We start from the raw sequence: 19819 nt of genomic DNA, 5'->3' as shown, positions 1-19819 counted from the left end.
AAACTCGCTCCTAACAAAAGCCTTTCAGAGAATGAAAAGGGAGCCCAAGATCCAGTGTGCTGACCTATGTATGTGTAGGGGGATTCCTCCCATCCCACTCTGGAAAAGGCTGAGGAAAAGCAGTAGTGTCTGGCTGCGATGGTGTGATTGTATGCGACCCATCTGAGTGGTACTGACAGCCATCAGGAAGAGTCTTAATTCCTATCCAAGGAAATACAAGTGAGGTTAAAGCAGAGTCCAGAAAGAGTGGAGGAGATTATATTAATTATCACACCTTTGTTATCTCTTTAAATATCTGGAGCATGGGTACCCTGAAAGGATGTAATACACAGCTAAATCCCCACTGCAGCAACCTGATGAACTGGTTCAGGACGTTCCTGCAACAGTCATACTGGTCCAAGTCAGTAAATGGTTATTAAATGGCAGGAATTTCTAGGAGCATCTGTGAGTTGCAGGAAATGGTGATACTGATTCCATGGGCCTCTTCTTTTTATATCGCATTCCTATAAAAAGTGAGAAGGAATCGTATTGCCAGCAGAGATGTAAAATCAGGTCGGGACTGTCGCTGGTTATTTAAAGGTATTGCAATGCTTTTTGTAAGACTGAACATATTACATACTGTATCTTGGCTAAATTCCATCTCTTATAATTACATCCTCTTCTCCCTTTCTCAAACGTTTCTTGCTATCAGAAGAGGATGCAGCATTCTTCTTTCTCCTGGTCTAGATATCTGGGTAGCGGTGTTTCAGTCTCATCATCATCTCTCTGAAAGGCAGATTCGAGCTGCTCAAGACACAGTGTGATCTCTGCATCGCTCCCTGTGCCATTGCTGTGGATGGAGAGAGGTTTTGAAATTAATGCTCAGGCAGAGGTTCCATTTTTCTCCCAGCTTATGTACAAGCACAAATCTGTTGGTCTGGCTTCCTCTGCCATTACTCGTTTGCTGCAGTAGAATCTCTCCCTGGAGCAGTGGGAGGCTTAATACTTAAACCCTAAAAAGTGCTTTGAGATCATTTTAGTCCAACTGCAAGCCAACAGCGTCCCATTAGTACTGGGAATGCTTTCAGAGCATTGACCAGCTTGTGCTTCCAGCTTGATGAACTGGTGACTGTAGCCCTTAGGATGGCATTTTGATAAGCAGAATCCAAGGGGGGTTGTTACTATGTTAGCTGCTCGATGAGCTGTCAGGATTGTACTGAAAGCAAACATGGGCTGTGTGACTATAAAGAAAAACCCAGCCACCTGACACTATTTTAATGTCCTTTCCTCTGTGACTACAATGTTTGCTGGTGAGAAGTGCCCACGAGCCTGTTACTTGGAAACACAGGCAGATACTCCATGAGAGCAGTGGTCTGGTCTTTGTAGTCACTTAGCCAGCTGTGGACAGCAGCAGATACTTGATAGGAGAGCCTAGTGAAGATGTCCATCGGTTCATCTGGCCAAATGCATGATGCCAACAGTAAAGTTCCCATCACAGATGGCCCTAGAAGGGTATTCTGTTGCCAGTTTCCTCAAAGACAAAACTGAATTGACTAAGAAATGGAGCTGCTGTTTCTCACCTGGAACACTCACAAATTGGACTGAGGAACTTGGGAAGAGGCTGGCCAAGTTTCACTGCAGGTGCCAGAACTACAGTGTCCAACAGTTTTCTGTGGTGCTCAGCCTGCATCCTCTTGGGAATTGGATATAGTTCAGGAAATGTAATTCCTCTTTCCTTCGAGGACCCTGCTTCAGTGGCAACCAGCCTGATTCCTCATTGCTTTGTACATGTCTAGAGAGAGGCACGTAGTGGTTTAAACCGATGGCATTTATCAGCAGTGTCATCTCTGTATGCTCAGGAGCATGGGATGGTTTTATGCAGCAGGCAGTGAATGATGACACCTACAGCTCCCTCTCTCCTTTTTCCTTCTGTTTTTTCTCCAGTAAATACATGAGGGTCTAAACAGGAATTATGGAATCACAGAAGGGTTTGGGTTGGAAAGGACCTAGTTCCTACCCCCTGTCACAGAGAGGGACACCTTCCACTAGAGGAGGTTGCTCCAAGCTGTGTCCAACCTGGCCTTGAACTCTGCCAGGAATGGGACATTCACAGCTTCCTTGGCAACCTGTTGCAGTGCCTCACTGCTCTTGCAATAAAGAATTTAGTCCTTATATCCAGCCTAAATCTCCCCTGTTTCAGTTTGAATACATCACATTGAATAGTTCCTCTCTAGTATCCTTGTAGGCCTCCTTCAGATACTGGATATTATAACTGGTGTTATTCAGAAGGATAACATTTAATAAGCACTGATTTGATATCTTCCCTTTGGTGAAATCCCGCTCTACTCCTGTACCTCTTTCACAGAAAGGTGCTCAAATATTTCAAAGCAATGCCTATACCAGAAAAAAAGAAGGCAAAAGAACATGACATGTGCCAAGCTCCCTACGTCAGCTTAATCTTGCCACTGCGGAGCTCTCCAGCAGTGTGTGTATATTCCTGGTGTCAGTATCCTCTGGGATGCTCTTACTGTGCTGGCTGCAGTCAGAGCTTAGAAGTGCTGGAGCCCCAGCACAGAGGAGTGCTCTGCATGGCACCCTGTTGCCTGTACCAGGGAGCAGGAGCGATGGGCAAAGTGTAGCACCCATGCAGTCAGTCTTGGAGCACCCCACCAGGCCATGCTCAGAGGGGATTCCAGGCAGCATCCAAGCACCTTCACACGGTGCAACAACTTCAGCTGGGGGCTGAGCATCTTCTCTCATGTTTTATTCATCCGGATTGCCTTTCCCCACTCCAGAGATCTCCGTTTGTCTCCTCATTGCAGAATCTGTTCCATTTCCTTGTTTAGCACCGTGCTGCAGCGCTCACATTCCCACCAAGTACCTTCGCTTAGAGACTGATGGGCAGCAATCACAAGTCCGGCTCCTCAAGACTGAAGAGTGGGAGAGAGAGGCGGATGTAGGTTCTAACTGGTAATCCGTTTTGTTCTACAGGAGATCTGATTTGCAAGAGCCTCTGAAAAGGAAATGAAACCAGAAGAAATCCAGTTTCTTTTCTCTTTCGCTTTTTTGGTAAGACTGGAGGTTTGACTCATCTTCCCCAGGCTAATTGTCAAGAAGCTGACAGATCAGTGGTGGTTGACAAGTGAGTAATTGGGAGAAAAGAGGGAGTGCAGCAGGTGTCAGTACTAATTTGGTAAAACAACCAAAAAAAAAAGAGTGGCGAGTGGTATGATAGTCACTTACACAGTCATGACGCTACAAGCTTCTCATAGAAAACATGTGCAGGCTTTTACAACACATAGAGCGTTAACCATTAACAAGCCACTCCAGGGCTGTTTCTAAGGGGACCTAAAAGTTCACCAGAAGGAGATGGGTTTTGAGGCTCTTAACAAGACTGGTTCACGACACTGCTGGGGAACAGGACCAAAGTGAGTTTTGTGCTTCTCATCTGCCCCATTGCTGGGCTTATGGAACAGTCCTTTGCAAGGGGCCGAGCGCCATGTCCTGGCCCTGACTTTGCTGTGCTATAGGCTGGACCGTCAGGGAAGGGTACCACTGCCAGAGTTGGAGCATCCATCATTATCACTCTGCCAAGATCTCCGCTGCCCACAGCTGCCCTAATTTTCCCAAACTGTGACTCTGCCCAGTCCCTGCTCAGTGCTAAGAGGCTGATTTTACAGCAAAGCCCAAATCTCACTTGCTGAGTGGAAGAAATGAGCTTTGCACCTGGAGAATACCTCTGGCTCTTAAGAGAACGGTCTAAGACCCTTAAAGAATTTCTTCCTAATGTCTAATTTCAGTCTCCCCTCTGGCAGGTTAAAGCCATTCCCCCTTGTCCTGTCCCTACAGGCACTTGTCCAAAGCCCCTCTCCAGATTGCTTGTCAACCCCTTTAGGCACTGGAAGCTGCTCTAAGGTGTCCCCAAAGCCTTCTTCAGGCTGAACAAGCCCAACTCTCAGCATTTCTCCATAGCAGAGGTGCTCCAGCCCTTGCAGCCTCTTTGCAGCCTCCCCTGGATTTGCTCTAACAGGTCCTATAGCACATCCATTCAGCTTTTTCCAGTACAGCTTGTAATTCAGCAGGCAAGAGAGCTGACAGGCACTGTTGCGGCAGATTTAAATCAGGCAAAACCTCGAGCAACAGAGAGCAATCAGAGCCAGCCAGCAAAGTCGTGCTGACCTTCTGCTGGTGCTGCCACAGCCCCAAGCATCACCCCGGGTGCCACATCCTCAGGAATGACGGCACTGGGGAAGCCAGAGGGCCCTTCCCGATGGCTGCCTCTGCTCAGTGTCTGCCGGATGGAGTGTTATCACTATGACAACCCACAGGTATAGGATGTGAGCACCAGCTGACCCAGATTGCATGTGTCTGGCTTGGAGCTGGGCTTCCCTGCCTGGGAGGGGAGCAAAGAACACAAGGAACCACAGGTGAGTGTCCCCTGACTCTGTCCCACCACTTGCTAGTAAGTCTGGGATGTAAGGCAAGGTGGGAGCTTTAAAGACACTGGGTTATTTAGGGTTTTAAATCGTCCTCTCTGGGACAAGGAAAGGGAAGACTCATTTTCCTCCTCTGTTTCTAGAGCCCTTCTTCAGGAAAAGACTTGTAAGAATATAAAGCTTCCCTTCAGACTCTGCCTTCTGCAGCCTATTAAAAGGTAAAATGCTTCCAGCGCTCATACACACCGCCTGTCGCTCTGCCTGCATGTGTGTGTGTGCATGCAAGCCTTACTTTCTTTCACTACTATGACAGCCCATGCTCCTCTAAAGCTATTCCCAGCACTGGAAATACAACTCCTCCCTCCAGTGCCCCGCGTGTGTGTGTGCGTGGCTCGGGCTTTCTGCTTCAGCTCACTCCCCTCCGATCACAGGGCTGGCGGTCACGACTCTGCTCCACACGGAGGGAAAGGGAGGGGAGGAGGATCCGGGGAAACACAGGAGCAGGCACAGGGCTGACCTATAGAGCCGTTGGTAACTTATTCCCCTCGCAGCAGAATCGCATAGGGGAGGGGAGGGAGGGAGGGAGAGGAGAAAGAGGGGGAGGAGGAGGAGGAGAAGGGGGAAAAGAAAGAAAATCCAGAGAATTCCAGTCTCACAAATGTAGTGAAGCCTGGCAGCCGGAGTTCATTCGCTCTAGAGGAGCAGAGAAGCAAGAGGACGTTCAATGAAACGAAGCCGGTGAGGTCCGTAGCTTTCTTCCCGACAGCAGCAGTGATTTAGAGGTGAAATGATTCCTCCGAGCAGCATGACCGAAGTCGGCGTGGATAGTGTGGAGAAAGAGAATGAAGTGGAGAGCACAGAGCAGCCCCCCTCTCCAGCATCAACTACCAGCCAGGAATCCAAGGTACTCGCACAACGAGGTCTTTTCCCTTTTATGTTTTTACTCTTTCTTTGGTTTGAAGAGAGCTTTGCTCTGGTTTTGATGCGGAACCCTGTGCCAGGAGCAGCGCTGAAGTGCTACGAGCCACCTCTGATTGCGCTGCCTGCTCTGGCACTCCTCCTTCTGAATTCTCCCTGTCACCTGGGCAGCTCAGGAGGCTGAACTGGGAAAATACCTGCCTTTGAGATGCTTGGTTGGGAGATGCTTGCTTGTGTTTATTCCTCTGTATACAGTAAGGTCTTTGAGGAGTGGTGGGGCTCAGGGAGGGGATCGCTGTCAATAGATGTTTTTAGCTGTTTTCACACCAAGCATCAGATCACTTACAGGGGTTTGTTCATGGTTGGAGAGATTGATTTATTGCACAGCTTCAGATAAGAGAACCTTGCCTGGGGACTTGGGGGTTTTCACCTGCCTTACCCTCTCTGGCAGGCTCACCAGTGAACTTTCACTGTTTAACCACTCGGCATTGAAACAGGATGTGACAGTTTGGGCACAATAATGCTTATGTGAAAAGAAGAGAACTTCTTCTTTTCCTGCAGCCTTTTTTCTTTACTTATTGATTTTTAAATGTGGTTCAATTTACTTTATTGGAAACCAGCTTCCAGCTCAAATGGCATGGCCTCTGAATCTTTAAATGGCCTGCATATGGAAAGTTTTCTGTCTGCCAGTACGTCACTTGGAAGGTAGAGAGGTAAAGGGAGAAAAGTGGTAACCTTGCATAATGATGGTCTTAAAGGTCTTTCCCAACCTAGTTGATTCTATGATTCTATGAATGTTCTTTGCAACATACCTGGGTAATGTGCTCTTACTGATCCTCTGCTGCTTACTTATGATGGGTATTATGATAACACCTGACTGATCTCCCTGTGAACTTCATAGCGATGCTCTGAGCTGTGTAAACACGTAAAAACAGGGAGGTCCTTGCCACTAGGAGCTGGGTAGAACCTTAGGAGGCAGTGTATGAACAAAACAGCCACTTGACAGGGAAGGTTTGTTCCAGCTCGAGTTTAAAGGCAGCGGCAGCATGGTTCTAACGTAGGAAGACGACTCCCTTCTTCCGCAGTTATAGCTATAGCTGTGAGTGAGTTGAAATTATCTGTCTGTGTGGGTAGTTCTGACGTGGGCTTTGGGATTTATGATGTCTTTTTTATTAGATGCTATACTCCAAGGAGAGCTGAGGTATTCCCTCTGTAAGACAGCCTCTTTAAAAGACAAGAGCTCTCTGCATAGCAATAATATACACTGTTAACTATACACATGCAGCACTACTGGGATGCTGCTGTAGTCTCCCTGGTTAATGGGAAATGAAAAGTAAATAGGTCATCAACTCAACCCCAAACTCTAAAAGGATTCAGTTGGTTGGTACCTATGTCTCCCCTGAGGCCACTTCTCTGGAACTGCTGAATTGTTATTTGGCCAGTGGGAAGCTCCATGAGGTCCCAAAAGGAACTGGAGACTGCGCTGCACTTGCCAGGAGCAGCTCCTCATGCGCGTTGGGCTGTGCACAGCGCCTGATGCTCCCTGTTCTCCCAGCTATGGTCCTCACTCAGTGCTGGGCAAATGGTGATGGAGCTCAAGGTGCCGCTCAGATGGCCAGGGACTTCACTATGATGGTGCTTTGAGGGACTTTTTCACTGGGTCACAGAGAGCTGTTCCCAAAAGAAGCTAAGCAGCACAAATCCAAAACTGAGGGAAAGTGAAGTGCTGCACATGGGGCTTCTCCTTGCAGCTCCTCACTGCTCCTCCTTGTGCATCTATCCATGCTTTTGCAAGGATGCCAACAGGAATTAGGCACATCTGGACAGAGAACAAATAAGCTGCAAACTGGTTCATAATCAAACGTTATCATCACCAGTTTGAAGAGATACACTGGAATAGGCAAGAGCCGTGACTGTGCAGTTGATGCTGTTACTCACAGATATTTTTAGTAAACATGTAATCTATGTTTTTACGTTGTAGAGCTGCAAAACCCATCAGAAAGCACATTGTATTGTCATTTCAATAGATGGAGTCAGAGGAACCTTCTGAGCACTGGGGTAATGAGATAAGCTTTCTTTTTTTGGTCCTAGCAAACAGCAGGATGGAAAGATTCTCGGTGGTTTCGTAAAGATGATGGTTGTGCTTGGTTTTTTCCTAAGAGAATTGATGTATTTCAGAACCTAAAAACTGACAAAAGCATAAACCAGTGCGTGCCAAGGGCCTGTGTGCAAGCTTTTATCCTGTGTGTCCCCTGGTGAGGGAGCTACCCTGGCATTCCCAGAGGGCTAAGCTTTCTTCAGGTACTCTGTTGCTCAGGTGAACAAGTTCACATCTGCTGCAGCTACTGCAGAACAGTTTGTGCAGTATCTAATTACCCCACAATGACTTATTTCTGTGGCAAAACACTATTATGACCGCAAATATGGGAATGGAAACAACACGGATAATAGCATCCTTCAAAATGCATTTGAAAGCATTCAGCAGAAAGGCAGTTTTGATAAATTAATTTAGAACTAGTGTAGCAAGCTTGCTTCCAGTCCTGTGTAATCACAGGCAGTGTGGCACAGAGTCCCTTCTAGTATCACATTGCAGACTGTGCTCTGATGTGGAGGAGATACTGCAGTTCCTGACTAGTGTGAGTTTGAGAGGCAGAACTTCAGGCTGCTACCCAGTAGTTGAAATTTGGAGTGACTCTCATGTGTTACTCACACGCCCCTGTCACGGGAAGGCAGCTTGCTCTGTAAGAAACACTAAAGCCTCCCACTGTTGTCCCAGAAGTATATGTCACCACCACCTTTTCCTATGGATTAGGAGCATATTGTCAGGTGAGCACACCCAGACGTTGAAAGGCTACACTGTCCTCATCATGAGCATCTTGGCACCTTCAGTATAACCACTTAGAATGAGAAGTTCAAATGAGCTTTCAAGCCCTGGTCCCTAACAGCAAACCCATTTGCATGTTTTAAGCCTGTTTGCCTTACTGCATAGTGCATGTATTTGTAAAGAATATGACTGTGTCTTTTGGGTTATGTGTCCTCAGGTACTTTGCCTACAGCAACTCCTGCATACTCTGTCATTAATACACCTTCAAATAGGTGTCCAAAGGATAGCAAACACGCTGTAGCTGATCCAGCCTATAGACTGCTACTGTGCTAAAAATCCCAAAGCTTGAATGCTTAAGAATGTTGCTAATTTATTATATTATTGGCTCTTGAAAACATTTACTTCACACTTAAGTATGACTTGAGTGGCTACTTGAAGGTTACTAGGAGAATACCTTCATGAGCGTACCATGCAAACACATGTAATTGCTACGTTTACTGCATTCATATATTTGTAGTTGTGGCTCCCACCTCTTTGGTTTCCAAGAAGGCAAATTGCCAGTTTGCCAAAGGCTTTTGTAGGCTTACAAGTCAAGGAGGAATCCTGATGGGAAGTTTCTTCCTGGTGGCAGCAATTACAGACACACTGCATGCTTGTACAGCCGCTAACTTAGCAACGTAAGCCGCATTCTAGTGGCAACGGTCAGAGATCATGTTTCTGATGTACCTTACGTAAAGATTCCTTGGAATTCAGTAAAGAAAACTGAGATTTGAAGGAATATCTTTCTAAAGAAAAGATTCCTACACCTGGCAGTGTTTCTTTACGTTTTAATGTAGTTCGGCGCATAAATCTGCTAGGTTTTTTCTTATATCTAACTGACCATTTCATATGGAAAAGAAAGAGCCCATCTGCTGATTTCTTTAGGTGTGAGTCAAGCCATTTTAGCTGCATTGTGAGTAATGCCTGAGGGCATTCACAGGCAAGAAAGTGCATCTTAGAAAATTCCCTTACCAGTTTAAAGTTTTAGGGGGGGGGGCTGAGCATTTGGGGTGTTTGAGCTAGTACCCGCAGGGTTGATCAGCGTTGCTGATCTTCAAGCTGTTAGTCTGGACTATGTACTTCACAAAATACATGAGTCTGTCTCAGTCTGCCCTTTCCATACACGGGCTATCCAGTGGCCAGTATTCAGGGAAATGCAGACCCCTCGTCTTCAAATTCAGCTATGGCAGTTCAGGAGATGGAGCACAATTATGCAAGCACTAGCTAACCTAGTACATAATGTGTACGTGTGTATGTCCATTTTATGTACTATACATGATGTAGATATGTGTAGTATGTGATGTGTAGCACATAAAGTGGAAGTTGCTGAAGAATAGCAAGCCAGAAAAATAATTAAGCATTGAAGTCCAAGATTAGACTTCATTTATGTACATCCCCATATAGGTCACGAAAATTGAACTTATTTTCCCCTGACCTGCTGATCTAACAAAGCAATGGAGCTTACATGAGGTTTCAAACCCAGGTGCTAATATTAGACACTGAACTAACGTAAACAGCTTGGAACTCTTTGGATTTTAATAGGATTGTGTGGGCTTTAATCATGTAGGATTTGTGCTATGCTGTTCAGCAGAGATCTTCCCCACTTAAAAGAGTTAATACTTTATGAGGCTGCATAGATGGTTACTCATCGATTAATATTTTAAGAGGGTAGGGAGTTTGGTGTACAGTTAGTGTTTCACCCTCCATACCAGTGATAAGCATCCAGTACATAAACTACGCTGTGGTCTTCCAAGGAATACCAGACAGCTTCCAAAAATCCTGTGAAAGGGGAAGGAAAAGCCTGTTCTTCTTAATCTCACCTCTATGCCTCTGCTTAAAATGGTGAGTACATGCTCTGTAGGTAAGACTAAGGGAAAGAAACGAGCTTAAAGCTGTTTATGTCCTCTGATGAAGTGCTAGAACAAATTGTGTACATGTTAGAACAAATTGTGTACAGGAAGGTTTCATTGAGGACAGGAAATAATACTCTATCAATAATCTCTTGAGCAGACTTGTTCTTGTATTTACATTTTTTCACTTATCTTTCTTATTATTCTTCTAATTAAAACACTCTTGTATTGGTTTTGCTTTGATATATGATGCCTGATACATCTTTCTGATCAGTCTGAACTGATGTCAGCTCAGTTCCTAGGGTCACTGAGATGTCTAAGGCAAAATAGAAATGTGATCAGTTCATTCTCTTCTATCCACACTTCCAGTGTTGCCAGAATGGAGAAGATGCCTATTGCCTTTCAACAGGTAATGATGACTTGTCTGATTTATTAAAAAGTGCAAATTTTCACTGTAGCAAAAGTTTTTTTCAAAGCTGGAAAAGAATTCAATCCCATCGCCTCCGTCTTCTTTGCTGTATTCTTTCTGAAAGTAATCCTGTTGAAATCATTTTTAACCACTACTTTGAAAAGGCTCTCCCAGCATCTGGATTATCTAATGGTTAAGGGATGCCCTCTGCCCCTCACCCCTTTCTAATTCCCTGTCCAAGTTTATTTCTGGCCAGCTTGTGTGCCATTGTAACTTTAATAACTTAGCTTTAGTTTAAACACCTCTTTTTCCATTCATGGTGCAGGTTTCCATCATGTAAGAATAGACTTTCACATCTTTTCCCAGCCTTTTATTTTCTATTTTAAACAAGTTAGGCTCACAGAAGATAAACTCTCCGTTCTTCATCTCATTCTGGAACAGATCCATGCACCAGTTTCACTTTTGAATAACCTTGAAAATGGGTGGCTGAATCTGTGCAGGGTGTTCTATATGAGATCTTGAACAGCATCACTAATGCCTCCCTAACTTTCCCAGGAGCTGTGTTCCTGATGTTAGTGTCTCTTCATCTCCCCTTGGTCAACCAGAAGTCTCCGTTCTATCTCTCTGTAGTTCCTGGTGGATCCAGGATACATTTGTCCTCATCTAGCATGGTTTGGATCAGGTCTCGGGTGTACAAGCTTGCATTTCCAAAGCAGAACTTCATCACATTCCCTTAAGCCCTAGGCTTCATCAGTTTTGACAATGGTTTCAACAGCATGTCAAATATAAATGGCCTATGAATTGCCTAATATTTGCATCAAATTCAGTAATAGAAATACAGAGAAAGAGATTGATCCTTACACTATGCCAGTGCTGTTTTTTGAAGAGCTCTCCTTCCTTCAACCTAGCACTTCTTTCCACAGGAGCCATCTCTCATTGAACTTAAACATTCTTCACTACTTCACAGACTCATAGAATGGTTTGCTTAGAATGGGACCCCAGAGCTCATCTACCTGTCCTGTGAGCAGGGACCCCTTCCACTGGAGCAGCTTGCTCCAAGCCCCTGTGTCCAACCTGGCCTTGAGCACTGCCAGGGATGGGGCAGCCACAGCTTCTCTGGGCACCCACTGCCAGCGCCTCAGCACCCTCACAGGGAAGAGCTTCTGCCTAATGTTTAATCTAAATCCCTCAAAATACTCTGGTTCTTTTTTATCTAAAGGGAATTCAGTTCTGTTCCAAGTGTGTTTCAAGAGCCAAAGAAGTGTATCTCTGTGATCGACTGCATTCTGCTCTGTTCTCTTCTTTTCAGTCCTGTGTAATAGATTTTGGTAACATACTCAAAGAGTTTAATGAAATCCAAATAGGCAGTATCTACCTTTGACCTAAAACTTTTTGTGTAGAAAATTGTTCATCTTACCCAAGACAAGCAGTCTGGGAGGATCCACCTTTTCTTTTTTGTCGATCAATATTGAGGTCAGGTCTACAAATCTGTATTTGCTGGGGTTGCTTTTTCTGCTTCTTTTGAAACAGAATTCTTTTTTTACTTCTTCTCATTTCTGCCTTCATAAATCTTGTTAAGAAAACTTGTTCCTAGTCTTCCAAAGGAGAATTTTGTAATGGAGATTAACCAGTTTCTTTTCTCCCTTTCACCTCAGCTGATACATTTAACTGCTTTCTTAATGTCATACCATCCATTTCTGCAACCTCTTGCCTATTATTTTACCCCATTGTTCCAGGAAGAAAGTAAGATGAAGTATTTGCTGAAGTTCTGAGCCAGCCTTTTATCCCATCCTTACTGTACCACAGCCTGTTTCTTCTTTTTCTTTCCCTAGCCCAAATCAATCCATTGACATTTCCTTAAATACCTTTTGCAAGGACTCAGCTTCTCTTGACAATTAACATGCTTAAACCTCAAGAGCTCTGCTTGAAAGCTCAGGTTTCATTTGCACACTAGGTTTTTTCCCACTTTTTCTTGTTCCCCTCCCCACTATTCTTTGTGGACTCTTTCCTTATTGCAGATTTCCCTTTTGAGGTGACCGGTTTCATGCAGTCTGCCTGGAGAACATTCACAGGATCTTTTTATTTCTTTCCATTTCATATTCCAGGCACTATTAAGAGATTTGCTTTGAAGAAATTCGAAGCCTGTTACACATGCAAGCACAGCCAAGCATCTGACCGTTTCTGATCAGTGTTTATCAGTTCAACATGTCTCTAACCTGATACCTCAGGGCTAGCAGAGGCCAAGGTTGTTCCACAACCTATGGTCATCTGGGTTCATCAGCATTCAGTACTTGCTGAGAGCCAGCATTGCTAGCAGATACAGCTATCTGCTTTCATAGCTGTGCTGCTTTCCAGACCGAACTGCTTCATCGTCACACCTTCAGAGAGAGACCAGTTTGGGTCCCTCTGTGCCACACTCCAAAGTGTGATGTGATCTCCAATACATCCGTAGGTATCTGAGAGTGCTGAGGCTTGGAATTTCTTCTAGGGAGCATAGCACGTTAAAGGCTCTTGAAATCCAAACCATGTCTTAGAGGCTCATTTTCCTCTTACACTTTATTTAATTTAGGTGGAAGTAAATCATAATCACCTGACAGAAACCTCTTAATTTCTTGTGTGATGAGCATTCCTCCTGTTGCCTACCCGAGCCATTGCTGCATACGCTTGATAGGTAAAAGGTTGCTTATTTGATAGATTTATGCCCATATTTGTCAGGTATAAGACTGATCTTTCAGATGTGAGCACAAGCTGAACATTCTTAACACAGTTTTCAGACCTGCACGACTTCCAGTTGCAAAGGGAAATGATAATTCAATGTTAAATGAGTGCTGGCAAGGGGATGTCTGTATTCTAGCTGAAGCATAAGCAAACCTTGCATGTTCATTAGCAAAGAGGACCAGCTGTGAAAATGAGAAACCTAAGTGTGAATGACTGAAATAACTTGATCTTTTTTTTTTTCCCTTTGGCATATGCCTGTGCTTCAGGGAACTCCCTTGATTCAGTAGGCCAACTGATAGAATATATGCTCCTTGTCAGGGATTTCAACTCATATGTAAAACGTATTTACAAGGGATGTCTGCAAAGCAGACTTCTTGTGTCTTTGGTATCAGCAGTTAAATATGACACAGGGCTTGCGTATCTTATTTATTTAGGAGAAATAAGCCTTATGTATGTAGTCTTGCATGAAGATGGAAGTGTTATCATTCAGGACCTGCTGTGGTGACTTAAAAATGCCATAGCATGGGTAATTGTGAAACAGAGGGCGTTTCCCAGGCACAGGACGCTGCAAGTTCAATATGGAATTGCAGGCAGTCCTTTAGGCGGGTAACAGGGACAATGTGCATGTTTGGTTTTCTGTAGGCATCATATGCTTTGTTTCTGAGTGCCATTTGAAAGCTTGATTAAAATGCCACACATGCACTGCTTTATTAATAAAGATCATTTTAGCAATCTAGTGCTCTGAAAAGAAAAATGCAGTTGACCTATAGTAATGATGATTAGGTTTAATTCAGGAAGAAGCAAAACAGAAGAAACTGGGATTCACAAAGCTATTGAAATCAGTGTTTAGGATACTGGGTTTTATCCCCGCTTGTTCATCAGAGTAAGACAAAGAAACGTATGCTGTGGAGGCCCAGCTTAGGTAAGAGAGAAAAGTCAGCCTGACAGGTTGTTATAACAAGTACTGTTGTATATGATCTTAGAGATCAACTTTCATCTCCATTGCCCCAATATTTAACTTCATTTGGTTTTTACAAGAAGTACTCTTGCATAGTGAAGGGACGCATCAGCTTTTGTTGGCCAAGAGTCAGATTACTGGTGTGATGCATACAAACATCACATATATAGGTGTATTATTCAGTATTGATTTTGTTTCCCCTGCCAGTTTAAATGCTGTGGTACCCATCCTCAAAACCAAAATGCCTTCAGATTGAACCAAGAGGCTGAAAACCTTGGCACAACCTCCCTTGCCTTTATGCGCACACACAGTGAGGAATGGCCTTGGACTGGGCATCTCTGTCCTCAGGAGTAACCAAAGTAGACTGGGTAAAATTCAACATGGCAAACTTGGCAATGAGTCACTCACTTCTGTGCAGTTAAGTTGTTAAGATGCTCAGGTCCATACGCATTTACAAAGGCACCCACTGTTAAGTTTTCAGCCAGTACCAATCAGCTCGAGGACCTGGCATATCCAATTTTTATTGTACCTCTTAGTGTACTCATTTATATTATTTTAAGTGTGTGTAGCTCATTTGTCACGTTCACACATCCTCTTTTAATTCAAATTATCTACTTAAGGAATCATTTTCAAATGAGCATAAGGTGACTTATGCTGATTTGCCACGCATTTCTGTTAATGGATGTTCCAGTGAAACAAGTGTACGTGTCAAGTTGGGTATTTTTAACATCAAAACTTCTGGTTTTGAGGAAATCTTCCGTTTTCTTGATGGGCTAAACTTTTGTCAGGAAAAACACTTTTGTCAGGTGAAATTTCCAGTCAAAAGAGCAGAAAAACTCACAGGGCAGCCTCACCTGTAACTAGAGACCAGCTTTAGGCAGTTAAGTTGGTAGTTCAGTCTCCCTATGTTATAAATGGAACCCAGACTGAAATTGTTTTATCAAAGGTGATTTAAAGGAAAAGCCTGCCTTGTGTGCTCTAAATTAGCCTCTCTGAGGGGAAATCTTTTACCATGCACCATAGTAGGCAGCTACAGCTGAGTTAAAAGCTTGAATTTAACTATGGTGAACACCACTGTGTATCTGTCAGAGCAAGGTCTTGAACCTTGAATTGGCCAGTTCTCAGTTCCCCTGGCAGGTTAGCCTGTCTGACTTTCCCGTCTTCTGCCCACAGCTCGCTCAAAGACCTTTTGAAAGGCTGCAGTTGTTTCTTATGTCAACGTGGAACAAAATCATTCGAACTCTGAAAACCTGTGCTAAGTGGAACTGCTGTTTTCCAGCCAGCCCTATAATGGAAAGTTATGCACCTATGACAAAAAGAAAGACAAATGTGAGCCTAGCCAGGCTTCAAAATGTGAAGTGCTGCTATTAAACCACAGCCACGAGATGAATCATGTTCCAGTTTCATGAAGTATGGGCACACAGGAGTCTTTGGCAGGTTCACAGCAGTTAGATCTCCTGTAGTTAGTTGCAGTGACAAATGGACTTAATCTTCCTGGCTGTTAAAGATCCAGTTGAGCAGTTAACTTTTTTGCTAGCTCATCCACTCACTCTCTGCCTTTCAGTGTTTCTCCCTCTGTTCCTATTCTCACTCCAGTGCTTTAATCGAGGACAATCCCTGATACAATAAGCCAATGAAAGGATGGATGCCCATTCACCTCTTACATGATGTAACCTTATGTTTTCTTTATGTGTATATGCAGGAAACTATACATAAACTTAAAACCTAGGCAGAGAGGTAATAGAAAACATTCCTTACACAGAAGACATGAAACCTTCTTCTTAGCCTCCTTTCTGGATAGGTAGTTGAAGACCAATGCAAATCAAGAGATTCCTTTCCAACTGCACTGCCAATGGAGGGTTTTCAAGCTCCTGCTTCCCCAGGCAGTTTAGGCTCCCACAGACTTCCCTGTGCTGCAGTTCTGTGCTCTGACAACACTGGTGTTTTTATCAGTTCCTGCCTGATACCCAGGAAAAACGCTGTGGACATATGATTCCTTAGAGATTATCCGAGCTCAAACGAATGCCAACAGCCCTAATAGCCCTACTTGAATCCTGCTAGAACGCAGAGAAATCAGAATCATTTCACAAATGTTCAAAATATGACAGCCAAGTCTTAAAATAAAAACCTTAATAACACGATTTGACTCCAAGGAGAGCTCGGCTATGACCGGATGCTGGCCATGAGAAGCGTAGACAGCCAGCCTGATGAAAAGTCAGCCCTTTTCTAGCAAGATGAGAAGGCTAGCCTATTTTTATCGGCACACCTATTTTATCGTTGAGAACACAGTGCAGTAAATACAGTATTCCTCAAGTAGCAGTAATGTCATTTGGTGTTTACTACCAGCTGCTGAGTTCTGGAAAAAAATTTCCTTTCCATGAGTTATTGTACCTTTAGTACAGTCATACTTGCAGCCACTATTGCATATAAAATAAAGCAAGTACTGCACTGGCTCTTCAGTTCAGCAGAGATCAGTACCTCTGATTTCTGGTGTAATATGTCATGTTCCTTATAAGCCAGTGCTACTCTGCTGATACCAGGAATTATACCTGCTTGGACAGAAGGGACTAAACAAAGCAAGGCACTTCATGGAAATTGCTCTTCTTACACAGAATTCATATTTATATTCTTTAACACCCTCTCTGTCCTAACTTGACTTCTCTTTCCTCTAATTTCCTTCTTCTACTCCCCTGCTCTTCTGTCTGCCTGCATCCCTCTTGCAGCCCCATGCAATATGTTGTTCCCGTTGGAGTCACTGGTATCTTTGTCAGACAAGGCTTCACAGATCCTTTTACTGCTTCAAGATCCCTAGCCCTCCTATCAAATAAGTAACCCCTACTAAATCTGTTGTTATGTCAATACCCTCAGCTCTTTTCTCTCTCAATACCAAAAATGTGAAGTTTGGGTATACTTCATTTATTAGATGAGCACAAGCTTGTGACAGAAGCTTTTTTCCTTGTTTATTATGAGCTGTTTGTGTGCAGGCTTGCATTAGCAACAGTTGAACTTTAGAGGATTCTGAGGGTCTTAAAATCTCTTCTAACACTCAGAAGAAATTGTAGTTCTTCAGAAAGAGCTATAGCCTTAAATTCTGTGCCTTTCAGTTTGTGGTATTCTGCATGTAAGCATCCTTTTGCATGAAGTCAGCTATCACAGTATGAAACCGCGTTTCTGCAGTCATTTTCATCGTGAGGCTTTGATAGAGGTAATTTGAAGAGGAAAGCTGTGCAGCTGCTGAGGATAAAAATAAAATGGTTTTGTTTTGCAGGGTTGATCTTGAAACAATAGCTGGTGAAATACGCTCAGCAGCTTGCAGCTCTTGGAAAACAATGTGAAAGAAATGGAATAGCCTGAGGCCAAAAAAGTCAAGCATGTGTGATAGATCCCATACATAACGATTCTTGCCAATTACCATCTCCAAATGCATGTATTTACATTGTCAACTTCTTGAAGCAGTGTTTAGGCTTTTAAACGTCTCCAGAATGTGCCAAGTAACCCTATGTCGTATATATGACAGTATCATCACCAAGTTAAACAGATTCTTCATGTGGAGAGCTGGCCTATTCTTTATGTGGGATGCTGAAGCCAGTTTCTGCTGGGCATGACTAACGCGTAACAACAAGCAGACAAAAGATAGATTGTGATAGAAACTTTCTGTACTAGTATCAGGTTCCTTGGAAACTGGTACTACAGGCGTAATTTTCCCCAAAATTATCTGGAAGTGCTTTTGGGAATTAGCAAATGGCTGGAGCAGATGTGTCAAAAGGGATAAATGTGTGCTGTAAGTTATACTTTGAGTAGAGCTTTCATGGAAAATGTGCCAGATCCGGGCTCGATCTGAATAGGGATCTCTGCCGTGGTGGACAGGAAGATAACTAGATGCAGAATGAATAGCAAGATGTGACCAAGATAGGAAAAACTGTAATTGGCACAGCTTTTATAATGTATCTGATAGCTGCTGTAGGACATTAGAACTGGAAATGTGAGATGAAGGATCTGGTAGGTCCCTAGGTGAAGCACAGAAAAGCCAAGAGGAATTAGTTGCTTTGCTCTACCTCTGCTTTCAGCTCTTCCCCCAGATCCAGTGCTTTAGAGCAGAATGGTGCTGGGGCAGCAGCACCAGGACCCTATGGATCCTGCTGGATTTGTGCTGTCAGAACAGGCAGTGCCAGGGTGGCTGCACTCTGACCTGCAGAGTGGCTGGCAAGAAGCAGTGTTCACAAGATGGGACAGTGTCAGTCTTCAGGAGGGATAAAAAGAAGAGAGAAGGTGGCAAATTTGGTGCCAGATTGCTAAGATATGCACAAGAAGGGGAAGGAAACTGTGAAAAAGGAAAATTGGAAATGCACCAACAAACACTGCTAATATTCTGTAAGGCAGAAGTACCTACGCCATCTCCCACTGAGATGGGCTTGAAGTGGAAAGATGGAAACGCACTGTGCAACTTGGATCTGTACCTCTGCTTGTGAGCAGGAAGGGAGGGCAGAAACCTGTGGGATTAAATAAGCCAAAATATCAAAGTTTAGGGGTTTGTTTTAAGCCAATAGACCATATAGCACCCAAATTCTGGCAGTGTGTTTCTGGCCCTTCTGTTGATTGGAAAATGAGATAACATCATCTCTGGGTTATAAAGCACAGCAGCTAAGTGAGACGTTTGGGCAGAATTAATTCACACAAAGTATGAACTTGAAACAAGTGTCTAGGAAAGACCAAGGAAGTGAGAAGCATAGGGTGTCCCCCTGGATCTATCTATATTTGGTTATGGAGGAGTGGAGATTGGCAGAGAAGGGTTGAATGAAGGCAGCCAGATAACAGGATGCTGAAGGTGGCCAGGTGTCTTTTTGTGCTGCATGCGTGCAGAAAGCCTTTGGGTTTAATGCATAGTGTAAAACAGTAGTAAACTCAGAAAGTTTCATTTCAAAACAAAAAACCCAACCACCTAGCCAAGCCCCAAGCCTTTATTCAATAAACATGCTCGCTGCACCCAGCAGGAGTTAACAGTGAGGAAAGACCTTAGGATTTGGAGTAGTGACAATAACTTTGTTGTAGAGCTGAGCACTCGCATGTTTTCATTGCGAAGCAATTTGAACAGTGTAAGTTTGAACCCCAGAAGTAAGGGTGGAAACACTGGCAGAATATTAACTATAACAACTCCCAGTAGATCTCAGTCTTCGTTTTAAGATGGTACAAATGTGGTTATCCAGGACGCAGGATCTGGTGCTGATGTTAATTTGCCCTGTGTTAATATCGGCCTCCTTGCCAGATGTATTTCCATGCTTGCTTCAAGAGTCATACTACCATTTAAAGTAGGATAAAACAGCTCTGTTAAAAAAAAAAAGAGAGAGATAAATATAAGAGGAAAAACAAATGGGTAAAGTAAATCAGTGGAAACTATTGCTAGGGGTAGAACAGCACTTTTTAGCAGGATGCTAATGGTCCAAGGGGGTTGTATTGAGCTTTAATTTCTCATAAGATCACTAGTGGCAAATAATGATGCACGCTTCATAGATGGATGGAGACAAGGTACAATCAAGGATGATTAATCTTACATTCGCAATCACATCCACTGCAGAATATTCATGACAGGGAAAAGCAGCACAATGCCAGCTCTGTTATTACTATTGAGGACTCTCAGTGGGTAGATCCCAGCATAGCTTCCTTCACCTCAGCAGGGCTGCCTGGATTTAC

The 19819-nt window shown here is 43.8% G+C and overlaps 1 protein-coding gene across 1 annotated transcript in view; it reads left to right on the top strand.

Moving 5' to 3' along the window:
- The first annotated feature begins 5022 nt into the window (after window positions 1–5022).
- The window catches only part of STAC (SH3 and cysteine rich domain), a 58767-nt gene continuing 43970 nt past the window's right edge, over window positions 5023–19819 (top strand). Inside the window, exon 1 of the mRNA XM_061366153.1 lies at window positions 5023–5319. Coding sequence (XP_061222137.1) covers window positions 5203–5319 — 117 coding nt within the window. The 5' untranslated portion in view covers window positions 5023–5202. The remainder of the gene's footprint in view (window positions 5320–19819) is intronic.

The sequence above is a fragment of the Neopsephotus bourkii genome, unplaced genomic scaffold (assembly GCF_033783945.1).
Source record: "Neopsephotus bourkii isolate Nb327-2 ecotype Australia unplaced genomic scaffold, CSIRO-AGI_Nbou_v1 NB_1308, whole genome shotgun sequence".
Classification (NCBI taxonomy): domain Eukaryota; kingdom Metazoa; phylum Chordata; class Aves; order Psittaciformes; family Psittacidae; genus Neopsephotus; species Neopsephotus bourkii.
Note: the sequence above shows the minus strand (reverse complement) of the source record. Positions and strands in the feature narration are given on the sequence as shown.